This window comes from Amborella trichopoda, chromosome 2, assembly GCF_054954075.1.
Source record: "Amborella trichopoda isolate Santa Cruz 75 chromosome 2, AtrichopodaSantaCruz75HAP2 v2.0, whole genome shotgun sequence".
Taxonomy (NCBI): domain Eukaryota; kingdom Viridiplantae; phylum Streptophyta; class Magnoliopsida; order Amborellales; family Amborellaceae; genus Amborella; species Amborella trichopoda.
This window is the reverse complement of record NC_142337.1, coordinates 32,679,986-32,692,006: the sequence shown is the minus strand read 5'-3', so window position 1 is coordinate 32,692,006 and position 12,021 is coordinate 32,679,986. Positions and strand designations below refer to the sequence as shown.

Here is a 12,021-nt window from a genome sequence, read left to right as displayed (position 1 = left end):
GCGATGCAAAGACCAGAATCGAAATGGATGACAAAGGCAAATACATATACATCTCTCCCGAGGAAATGAAAGCAGTTGCAGATTACATAAAGAGGCAACACAGGGTTAGCATTTCTCATCTGGCTTCCAAATCAAATCAGTTCATTGATCTGGAACCAAAAGTGGACCACATCGAAAATGTACTTGTTCATGCAAATGGAACAATCATTGAATGTTCTTGATGTAAAAGCATGTGCATGCTACAGAAAAAGGAATGCTGTTATGACATAAAAGTAGCAGCACCACTTTTTTTATTACCATAATTACAGCCATGACAAATGATGTAATAGAAAAATGGAATGATTTTTATTGATATGAAAGTAACACACCACTTTGTTATTTTGATTACAACAGAGCATGACAAACAGTACAATATACCACACTTAAGCTTTCCTGGTCACAATGAATAAGAAAGTCTCATGCATCCACACATTTGTCTCATCCATAGGGATAGAAGGGAAATCTCTTTACGAGTAGCCCAATTACTCCACTGATCTATGATTTCACAAAATGTGTTAACACAAAAAATAAGTTACACCTAGATTGGCTTATTGGATTGCAGGATTCTAAACTCATGCTCCCCTGAATCTCAATGCTGATGGCAAACATTTATCTTTTACAGTGGACCATGACAAATGATGTAATAGAAAAATGGAATGATTTTTATTGGTATGAAAGCAACACCACTTTGTGTATCTTGATTACATCAGAGCATGACAAACAATACAATATACTACACTTAAGCTTTCCTGGTTACAATGAATGCGAAAGTCTCATGCATCCACATATTTCTTATTCATAGGGGTAGATGAGAAATATCTTCACCAGTAGCCCAATTACTCCACTGACCACTGATTTCGCAAAACATGTCACATAAAATAACATACACCTAGGTTGGCTTATTGGATTGCAGGATTCTAAACTCATGCTCCCCTGAATCTCAACATTGATGGCGAACATTTATACTTTACAATGTATATAGAGAGCGATCTGCCTCTATCATACATGGGAGCAGCAATAGCCATCTTAGTGGTGGAACTGTGCTTCCATAGCTACGTCTTCTTAGCCTGAAATATTGAGAAATAGAAAACCTTGGTTTTCGATTATGAGAAAATGAAAGTGAAGGAAAATACCGAGATATGCACCTTTTTAAGATATTTCTTATGAATCTTCATTGCTCCACTGCATGCTTTCTTGGCATCCAGATTTCCAGTAATGTCATTCAAAATCTGCTTGTTGATCAAAGCAAAAGATTGGGGAAGTTGGTGACTGGATCCCCACAACCCTACTACTACTACATTCAAAATAAAACAAAGTGAGTTTTGGTACCTTGACCACATCATCTATCCCCCTTGCCTCATGCAACAGTTTCGAGCTTTTGGCCTTGAGCACACTGGCAACCAGGAAAACTGATATGGGGAGGTTTTCTTGGTTCTTTGGCCCATTCCTCATGTTCTCTCGCTCAAATTTCCCACACTGACTTATCGACTTCAGTCTTGCGTGAACCTCATTATTCTTTTCATTACCCAAGACCGGCTCTTCGTACAAAAAGAAAATTTCTGGGTCATATTCCAATGCCCACATCATCTGAAACAAGGATAAAAAAACTTCAAGTAAAGACAAAGCCTTTAGGGAGTCCTTAATGCAAATCATAAGATCAACCATGTTGAATAAAAGCCCTTGAATGGGACAAAATAATGATGATGAAGGAATTGTAATTACAGGTTGAAAGGTCCTATGTCTGCTTTTACGTACCTCCCAAAGGTACAGGGAATCTCCAAATGAGAACTCTCTACGGAACAACACCATCAGCATACGGAAGGCAAATAAATAGTCACCACCACCCAGTGTCTCTGCACTCAACTAGTGTTAGCTCTGTTTTTGCACAACAAACTACAAGAAATAGATACGCTGGACTTTGTGAAGCTCTATTGTTTTCCTAAATGAGTGTTATAGAAGTTAGACTGGTGACCCATTGGTTCCGATCTAGCTTGGTTGATTTAGTGATCCAGATTGGACTCAGCCGATTCAGTGATCCAAATTGGTGACTCAGCCGATTCACGATCCAGAATGGTAAGTCTTGGGATGCATGTTTGCATCCCAAAAACACATAATAAAAAGAAAAATAATAATAACTTGAAAAAAAATGAAAATCTAAAGAACATATTACAATGAAATATTATTTAGAACATGCATTAACTATTGCAGATTTATAGATTGAACATAACACTCCACAAAAGCCTAATGAAATCTAGCAAAAAAGAAATGACTTGTATGATTATTTTTTAAAAATCGAAAAGGGTTTTTTTCAGGAAAATAACATGCGATCAGCAATTGAAAATCTAGAAAAATATTGTTTTAAATCATGCAGCACTTTTGTAGATTGAAGTTCTATGTACAACACGAAACCTAATGAATTCTGGGATTAAAAAATGAAATATATGATTTTTGTTTTTCAAAATCTGAAGGCTTTTTCAAAGTCCGCTAAAACTTTTGATGCTAATCTCTTCGATCACAGGTTTTGATCGGATAAAGAAGTGCTATAGATCTGTTAGAGAGCTCCAAATTGGAGTTTTTGACACAATTCGTCATTTTGTTGAGACAATCCAGAATAATCAAAGAAATGATGGAGCAGGGGTTTTGAGCTCAAAATGGCAAGTGTCTCGATTTCTTGCCAAAAATCTATTCTGATTCTAAAATATTTTTTACGTATTGTAAATCGATGAGAGATGAACGATTTGTGATAAATTTGAGAGGATTTGATGAAGAACAAATAGAGAAATTGAATTTCTAATTTTTTATTTTGTAAAGCAAATAAAATAAAAGGTGAACCACCCATCTGTTCGAGTCTAGTATTTGACATTCTAATATTTCATAAGCTCAAAGAATGATATGTGTGTTTTAAACACCTGAACCTCTTATTTAAAGGTTTAATCACTTACGCTATCCATGGAAATTATTTGAGATTCTAATATTGTGAGGAGAAGGTATAACTATGATGCAAGCTCAAACATGAGGAGGTCAAAATGTTACCCAAGTGTTGATGAAGTTTTGGATCAATAACTTGGGTAATTGATGCTAGATTGTGAAGTTGAGTCTCGACTCCAACTGAGCTCTCTGTGCATCTGAAATTCCCTCGCTTTAAATTTTCAGATAAACAATGCAAAATTATAAGCAACTTCAGATTAACAAGACTGATAAATGATAATGCATACAAAGAATGAAGCATCCTATCAAATGGAAACATTCCAAATGGTAGCTTTCAGTGAATCCGTAAGTCTCATAAACATAGAAACATAAGAAATCAGATTTAATCCAATGCAAATTACATTAAAATCTTCCAACAACAAACCAAAATAGATCAACAGAAGAATGAAAAAAGATAGTTACACAACATTCATATCGACTTCAAATATTTTGTTCATATTCATCCAAAGTTCCACAGCTCGTGGAAGTATCCGGTGTTAAAGTTCTGAAGGATAATAATATTGAAGTGGAATAACCATGCTAACCAATTCAAGTATGAGTGGTGCTTCAAAAATTATATTTTACTTAATATAAAACAATAGGTGCTAATAAGTACCCTAGGCATCTAGCTACCATTTTTTATCGTGTTCTTCATATGTGAAGGCCGCTTCGAGTCGGCTTCCATCATACTTGTTGGGAGGCTAAAACGAAGGCGAAATTTTTAGTTAAGGAGGGTGCCTCCTCTTTGGGAAGCCCCTTTTACATTGACCTCTCCCACGCTATTTTTTGACAAATATGGATTGTCTCTCTTTTGCTGTCTTTTCTCTCGCCCTTCCCCCCGAACCCCCTTTTTTCTTTTTCCTTCTGCTGCTCATCTTTTTTGCAGGTGAACCGGGACTACTACACTTTAAGCACCCAATCTGTGGGTAGCCTCTCTATTCTCTCTTTCTTATTGCTAAGCACCCGATCTGGGGGTCGCACCCCCTCCCCCCTCTTTCTAATTATTTTTTGGTATAGCGTGCATTCTCTCCAGGTGTTTCCGCCGCCCCATTCTTGCCATTGTATACTTTTGTACAGTGCACCTGCACCTGTTTCGGTGTTCTGCCCTTGTAGGGGAAACTACTCTCTGTCCTCTCACCTTTCCTCTCCACACTCCTGCTCTTTTCCTCTCTCCTCCCTCCCTTCTACTACTACTCTTCCCTCAACTCTCTCTATCCTCGAGCCTTTCTATTTCTCCTCTTTCTTGGTATTCTTTTGTGTCATTTTTTGGTAAATTTTTTGTAATCAAGCATCCAGTTTGTGGGTGCCATCCCACTTCTTGTGAACATTTTTTTAGTACCTAAAATTCATTTCAGTAACATACTGCCAATATCATCAAATAAATAGGTGCTTGGGTTAAAGACAATAAAACTCATGACCAAGTGCAAGTCAAAAAAAGCATATAAAGTAGTCTACATATGGACAATGAAAAGCTATACATTCCAGCAGACATCAAAATTTGACTTCTAACAGAGAACTATGCTTCAATTACATTACTAAATTACTGGAAATAGATGTTATGCAAAAAAGAGAGCTCTTTTTGCATCAGTTCTCGCTCATAAAATGATTATTCTTTATCCTAGCATTTATTCCCCTTTCCACAACTCATAACCATAGATGCATATTCAAATTGAAAAATCAAAACCTTTTAGCACTAATTGATGAAGTAGATCCTTTCTACAACACGCACTTGTCGTGATTTGCAGTTTTAGGTACCGCTTGATCCAATCTCAAATGAAAAGTACTAAGGAAAAAGTCCTTATTGAGAAATAGAAACAGAACAAAAAACAATGCCAGTAACATGGCTAAACTTCCTTAAATTTTATATACTTGCGGTGAAAGATGATACCTAGAGGATCCAATGGGCTCCCCAGGAAATTCTCGGCAGTCTATGGCCCTAATTCCGACTCCACAAGGAGTTTGTTTTGGCAAGAACTCGACTCTATTGCAGCGCACCACCCAGTGGTGCCCTGGCAAAGACTTCAATGTCCATAGATGGTCCTACGAGACAAGTAACTCCTCCAGAGTCACTCTGGCAATGATGCAATTTGCCGATTTCAAAGCCTGCCAGGAACTCCTAGACATCCCTCTTCAGGGGGCATTGTTCACATGGTCGAACCACTCTAGCTCCTCCCCTGCCTTTTCGAAACTTGATCAGTTTCTTTGTAGCCCCGATTGGGACTCTACCTTCCCCAACACGCACTCTCGAGCTCTTCCCAAGACTACCACAGACCATAAACCTCTCTTGCTTGACGCTTTGCCTATCTCTGGGGGGCCTAGACCATTCGGTTTCAAATTGGAGTGGCTCGAAGAGCCTGGGCTCTCGTCTCTCCTTCTTGCCTGGTGGTCATCCTTCTCCCCCATGGCCTGGGGTTGTGCAGGTTATAGACTCCAGAAAAGCTCCTCCTAAAAACTTCAATTATAAATGGGAGCGCCTTCTTCTAGGCAATTTCCAAACCCAAAAACAGTCCCTCAATTATATTCATAACCTCGACTCATCGAAGAGTCCCGCCCTCTCACTGAAAATGAATCCCTTCTTCGATTCCAATCCAAGACCAACTACCACAACACGCTTCAGAAAGAAGAGTTCGTTTTGGGTTTAGAGGTCCAAGGTCAAATGGCTCAAAAGGGAGGACCTCAATACCGCCTTTTTCCATAGAATCGCCAATTGTAGGAGGGACAATACTATATCCCATAGTTACTCCCAAGGGGTCTCCATTAACCAACCTCCACTGATAGAGAGGACCAACATTGACTATTTTCAGAACCTCTTTCAGACACCTGCTAGACCCACCCCTCAGATGTCCGATCTCACCTTTCTTTCCATTATCCCTAAACAAGCTTCATGGCTCAAGCGTCCTTTTACTAAGGCCGAAATTCTCTCGGCTGTTAACAATCTCGGCCAAGACCGTGCCCCAAGCCCAGACGATTTCCCCATGGCCCTTTTCAAGTGCTTCTGGGACGGCATCTGCCCAGACTTCCTCTCTTTCTTTGCCGAGTTCCATGACTGAGGCATCATCCACAAAGGAATGAATGCCAACTTTTTAGCCCTGATACCAAAGGTGGATGGTGCCGAGGACCTCAAAGATTTTAAACCCATTAACTTAATCAACAGTTCCTACAAAATCCTAGCCAAGGTCCTCGCCGCCAAGCTCAAAACAGTCTTGACTTCGGTTATTTCCCCTTATGAAAGTGCCTTTGTCAAGGATTGCCAGATTCTTGATGAGCTTTAATAGCCCATGAAGGCATCCACTCCAGGACTAACTCCAAATCCCCAGGTCTAGTCATCAAGTTGGATTGGAAAAAGGTGTATGACCATGTCGACTGGCCAATCTTAGATGAGACCAAGCGCAGGATGGTATTCGGCTCTCAATGGAGAAAGTGGATCCAAGGGTGCATACACCATCCTCATTTTTTCATTCTCATTAATGGCTCCCCTAAGGGTTTTTCCCTTCTTCTAAGGGTCTCAAACAAGGAGACCTCTATCCCCCTCTCCCTTAGCGATCGCAGTTGAAGTGTTTAGCAGATCCATCTTCAGACTATACCAACATGGCTTAGTGGAAGGCTTCAAAATCAGTGGCAATGATCCCATTATCTCCCACCTTTAGAATGCTGACGACACATTTCTATTATATGATGCCTCGGCAAATCAACTGGATACCTTTCTCCTGTTCCTTAATTGTTTTCACTTCACTACAAGCTTTAATGTCACCATGGCAAAATCCAAATGATAGGGATTGCCTTAGACCCCCTTTCTACCCAAGACATTACCAACAGGTGGGGTTGTGGGATTGACTCTTTTCCTTCCACATATCTAGGCCTTCCCCTATGCCACATTAAACCCAAGAAAGCTCAATGGAGCCACATCATTGACAATTGGAAAGAAAATTGGCCACTTGGAAGGGTCGATTCCTCTCTCCGGTGGGAGAAACACCCTCATCAAGTCCACCCTCTCTAACATCCTCATCTACCAAATGTCACTCTTCCACATTCCCGCCTCAGTGGTCCAACGCCTTGAACTCCTCATGCGCAACTTCCTTTGGTCGAGGAACAAAGAAGCTAAGAAATTTCACCTCATTTTGTGAAAGTCAGCCAACCCAGAGCGTCCGGGGGCTTGGGGATCCGTAACCTTCACAAGCATAACCCTGTTGGGCAAATGGTGGTGGAGGCTTGCGATCTTTGGCACCACGTCTTAAGTCACTAGTATTGCCTTCTCTCCTCTCCCTGGTCTCTCCCTGATAGGCCATCCCATGCCTCTTCTGGTGTTTGGAAATCCCTGCATCATGGCCTCCACCTCTTTAAACTTTCATTTGCTTCCACCCCAGGGAAGGGACGAGGGTCATGTAATGACCCCAAAACACTTTTTGAAACTGAAAAATAATAATAATAATAATAATAATAATAATAATAATAATAATAATAATAATAATAATAATAATAATAATAATAATAATAATAATAATAATAATAATAATAATAATAATAATAACAATAATAATAATAATAATAATAATAATAATAATAATAAAACAATAAATAAAAATAATATAAAACACTTAAATAGTGATAGTTCATTGTAATATGAATGCACCATGGGACCACCCTAAATTTCCTTTTCACGTTTATTTTAATTAAATTAAGATAATTAAATACAAAGTGATGTATAATTATGAGGTGATAATGTGTCATTATAAAGTGATAATGTGTCACAAGGTGGCATGATAGGGTGGTGATGTGTCATGAGGTGGCACATATATATGAGGAAAAAGGACACATGTTTGACATGTGTCAAATGAAAATTGACCCTCTCACTTATAAATACCCCTCATTGACCCATAATTAATACATCATAAATGGGTCTTCTCTCTCCTCTCAAATGTAAGCTTGTCTTCTCTCTCGTAAACGATTTTTTTACAATTATTTTTCTCTCTTCCATGATTATTCTCATAATATGTTCATAATGATAGCCTCATTAGCCTTTCATTCTCTCTCTCTTTCTCTCTCATAATACTAGTAAAATGATTTCTTCATAATGATAGCCTCATTAGCTTTTCATTCTCTCTCTTTCTCTCCCATAATATTAGTAAAATGATATCTTCATGATGATAGCCTCATTAGGTTTTCATTCTCTCTCTCTTCTCTCTCATAATATTAGTAAAATGATATCTTCATAATGATAGCCTCATTTTTTTCTTATTCTCATAAGAATAATACTCTTATAAAATTTAATATTTTCTCTCTTCAATGAATTTCATACTCTCTCTCTCATAATATCAGTATGATAGTAAAATAATATGTTCATTATTAGTATGACAGTAAAATAACATTAGTATGATAGTATAATATGTTCATTATTTTCTCTCTCATAACATTTGTATGATAGTAAAATAATATGTTCATTATGAGTATGACAGTAAAATAATATTAGTATGATAGTAAAATATGTTCATTATTTTCTCTCTCTCATAATATTAGTATGATAGTAAAATAATATGTTCATTATTAGTATGATAGTACAATTATATTAGTATGATAATAAAATATGTTCCTCTCTCTCTCTCATAATATTAGTTTGATAGCAAAATAATACTCGTATGATAGTAAAATGTGTTCATTATTTTCTCTCTTTCTTTCTTCAACAAATTTCATACTCTCTCTCTCATAATATTAGTATGATAGTAAAATAATATGTTCATGATAGTATAATAATATTAGTATAATAGTAGAATATGTTCATTATTTTCTCTCTCTCTTCAACGAATTTCATTCTCTCTCTCATAAGCATAGAATATTTTCTCTTTCCCTTATAATATAAACATTTTTTTTATACTCTCTTTCTCTATATAACTCATTTGGTCTCTCTTCCCATACCTTTAACTGAACGTCAATAATCCCAGTCTTACTCTAGCAGCAATAACAACATATCCATCTTAGAGTAACGTATAGGTAAGTGACCATCTATCATTATGAATTTTACACATTATAAGTTATAGGAAAAATTACATATATATCCGTTATAGTTTCCGTTATTACGGTTCTACCGAATAGTTTCCATTATTACCACCGTGTCCGTCTTTTTCATATCAAAACAGAACTTTAAAAAAAGACGACTTTACCCTTTTTTGATGGTTGAACAACCGAATTCAAAGTATTTTCAGTGGTTCAACAACCGAAAATACACCAATTTCGGTTCTTGAAGAACCGAAAATTTAAAATTTTCGGTTGTTGAAGAACAAAAAATTTTAAATTTTCTGTTCTTCAAGAACCGAAAAATGTTTTCTCTCTCTTGTGGTGTATTTTCTCTACCTCTTTGAAGTCATAGTTATCCAATAAAATCAAAGGAGAACAACTAGTTTGAGCCCCGAAATTTAGGAGAAATCTTAAGGATTATGAGACTAGAAGATTAGGAGAAATCTCGTGGCGTATTCTCTCTCTACCTCTTTGAAGTCATGGTTATCCAATAAAATCAGGGGGAACAGCTAGTTTGAGCCCCTAAATTTAGGAGAAATCTCAAGGATTATGAACTTACCCAAAAAAAAAAAAGACGATGGGTGAAGGGGAGAGAGAGAGTTAAAAAAAAAAAAAACAATTTTTACCCATAGAGAGAGAGGTAGAGAGACGATACGCAGCCCACGAGAAAAAAAAATTTGGTTCTTGAAGAACCGAAATTTTTAAATTTTTGGTTATTCAAAAACCGAAAGTGGCCCCATTTTCGGTTGTTCAACAACCGAAAAAGGGTAGAGTTATCTTTTTTTAAAATATCTGTTTTGACATGAAAAAAAGAGACACAATTGTAATAACAGAAACTATTTGGTATAGCCGTAATAACAGAAACTATAGCAGATATGTATGTAATTTTCCCTAAGTTTTATGTGTAAGTGATCTCATTTTTCTGTAAAATAGTTATATGAAAATTGGTATTTTCGATTTTAATAAAATCGTGATATTCACGCCTATTGTTATGAATTTTAGATACTGTAAGTTTTATATGCAAGTGACATGATTTTCCTGAAAAAGGGTTATTTTAAAATTGGTAATTCGACATTTAATAGTAATATTTATGTCTATTATTGAGGATTGCAGATAGTTGAAAATTTATTATTCAACTCTGGATTTCCATAAGATTCTTCTACTGTTCATAAATTGTTTATTAATTAAGATTTCAATTTTTAAAAACTGACTCCCATAACTGTTACCTTTCTGAAACTGTACTTAAGAAATTGAGCCCAAAATGTTTAAAGAAATATCAGTGAAAGTGTTTTCATGTGAATTCATGCTATGATTTCAAGGATATTTTTAATATATTATATTATTGTTTGTTAATATTTTAGAGTTTTAGAGATATTTTAAGTACACAAGTTGACTCATCCAGTATGCCGGTGAAGTATAAGTGGACCTATTCGAGACGCCGGTAAGGATTAAGTGGACCTATCCGAAATGCTGGTAGGAATTAAGTGGACCTATTCGGTACGTTGGTAAGGATTGAGTGGACTCATCCGGTACGCCAGTGAGGTATAAGTGGACCTATCCGGTACGCAGGCATGGATTAAGTGGACCCATCTAAGACGCTGGTAGGGTATATAGGTGACCTACTTGTGACATTGGTAGGGTATTTGTGAAATCTTTTCAATTATGATAAACTGTGTATTTCTGCTTTTCCTCATTGTTCAAAATCTTTTGAATTATGTTAAAACTGTGTATTTCTGTTTAAGAATTTGAACAGTTCTCCATTTGTTTAAATATACACTCATTTAGAAAAACCATGATTCTTAATGATTATAATGGTTACTTACTGAGAAGCCAAACTCATCAAACTATTGTGGATTCTTTTCAGAATAATTGTAACCTTATTGTTCGTATGTACAGCAGGAGTAGCTTGGAAGAAGTTTATAGTCAGGTTAAATTCACCTTTGTAACTTTTGTTCAAGTTCACCTTAGTAACTTTTGTCCTATCAAAAGATGTATATATCTAGGACTTTCATGTTACTATAAGTTATGAGTAGACTTTGTAAAAATTTGAAAATTTTAAGAAAAGGAAAAATCAGTTTTCGTGCAATATATAGTAGAAATTCTGAATTTGTTCTATAGTTTAAGAATAGACAGTCACATCTTAGAAATATCATAGAACTTGGGGTGTGACAGGTCAAGTTTTGGACAGACCTCTAGTTAGGTCATCTTCCACTCTCGCAATGTTCCCCCAATCTCTTCGACTTAGCTAGGGACCCCAGTGCCTTCATCGCTGATCTACTCAAGCCAGTTGGGAACACCTGGAATCCTGAATTTCGCAAGGCTCTACACGGCGAAGAGATCCCTACCTTCCTCAAACTCTCCTCCCTTCTCCATTCCGCTTCTTTCTCTTCTCTTGATGAGGATAAAATAATATGGATCCCAGTTTCTTCTGGGATCTTTTTAGTATCCTCCTCCTTTCACTACCTTATCTCCCCCTTTACTATACAGCCCTCGCGATAGTCGATTATTGCTCAAGCTTGGATTAAATTTATTCCTCCTAGACTACAGGTCTTTAATTGGGTCGGGCCCAGGGAAAGAGTCCTTACCATGGACCAACTCCAATGAAAAGTCCTGCAAATCCCTAACAGATGCGCTATGTGCCTATTGGAGGAGGAAACAAACTCCCACTTATTCATCCACTGCACATTTGCAAGCCAGCTTGGGGGCACTTGCTTCAACTATTTGGCTGGTCGTGGGTCACCCCGGAATCAATTCCACACCTTTTCCAACAAATACTATTCCTACCATGGTCCAAATCACTTGCTATGCTTTGGACTACAGCAGTGATGGCCACACTCTAGTCGATGGAAGAACACTCACCGTCAAAAAGTGTTGGAATCTCTCAAGTCCATGGTGATCTTCTGGGCCACCAACCACAACCACTTCAAGCTTCTCTCAGCCTCTGACTTTCACCTCAATTGGACCACCATCCTCCCTCACAGGCCTAGGTCGTTCTTCCCATTGGAG

At 37.2% G+C, this 12,021-nt stretch overlaps 1 protein-coding gene across 2 annotated transcripts in view; it reads right to left on the bottom strand.

Annotated features, from left to right (window-relative positions):
- Window positions 1-680: 680 nt before the first annotated feature.
- The window catches only part of LOC18421658 (rab GTPase-activating protein 22), a 47,685-nt gene continuing 36,344 nt past the window's right edge, over window positions 681-12,021 (bottom strand). For both annotated transcript variants that reach the window (XM_006826397.4, XM_088858315.1), the window contains 5 exons: window positions 3,073-3,178; window positions 1,795-1,892; window positions 1,369-1,626; window positions 1,185-1,268; window positions 681-1,106 (listed from right to left, as the gene is read on the bottom strand). In XM_006826397.4, the coding sequence (XP_006826460.2) occupies window positions 1,092-1,106; window positions 1,185-1,268; window positions 1,369-1,626; window positions 1,795-1,892; window positions 3,073-3,178 (561 nt within the window). In that variant the 3' untranslated portion in view covers window positions 681-1,091. The remainder of the gene's footprint in view (window positions 1,107-1,184; window positions 1,269-1,368; window positions 1,627-1,794; window positions 1,893-3,072; window positions 3,179-12,021) is intronic.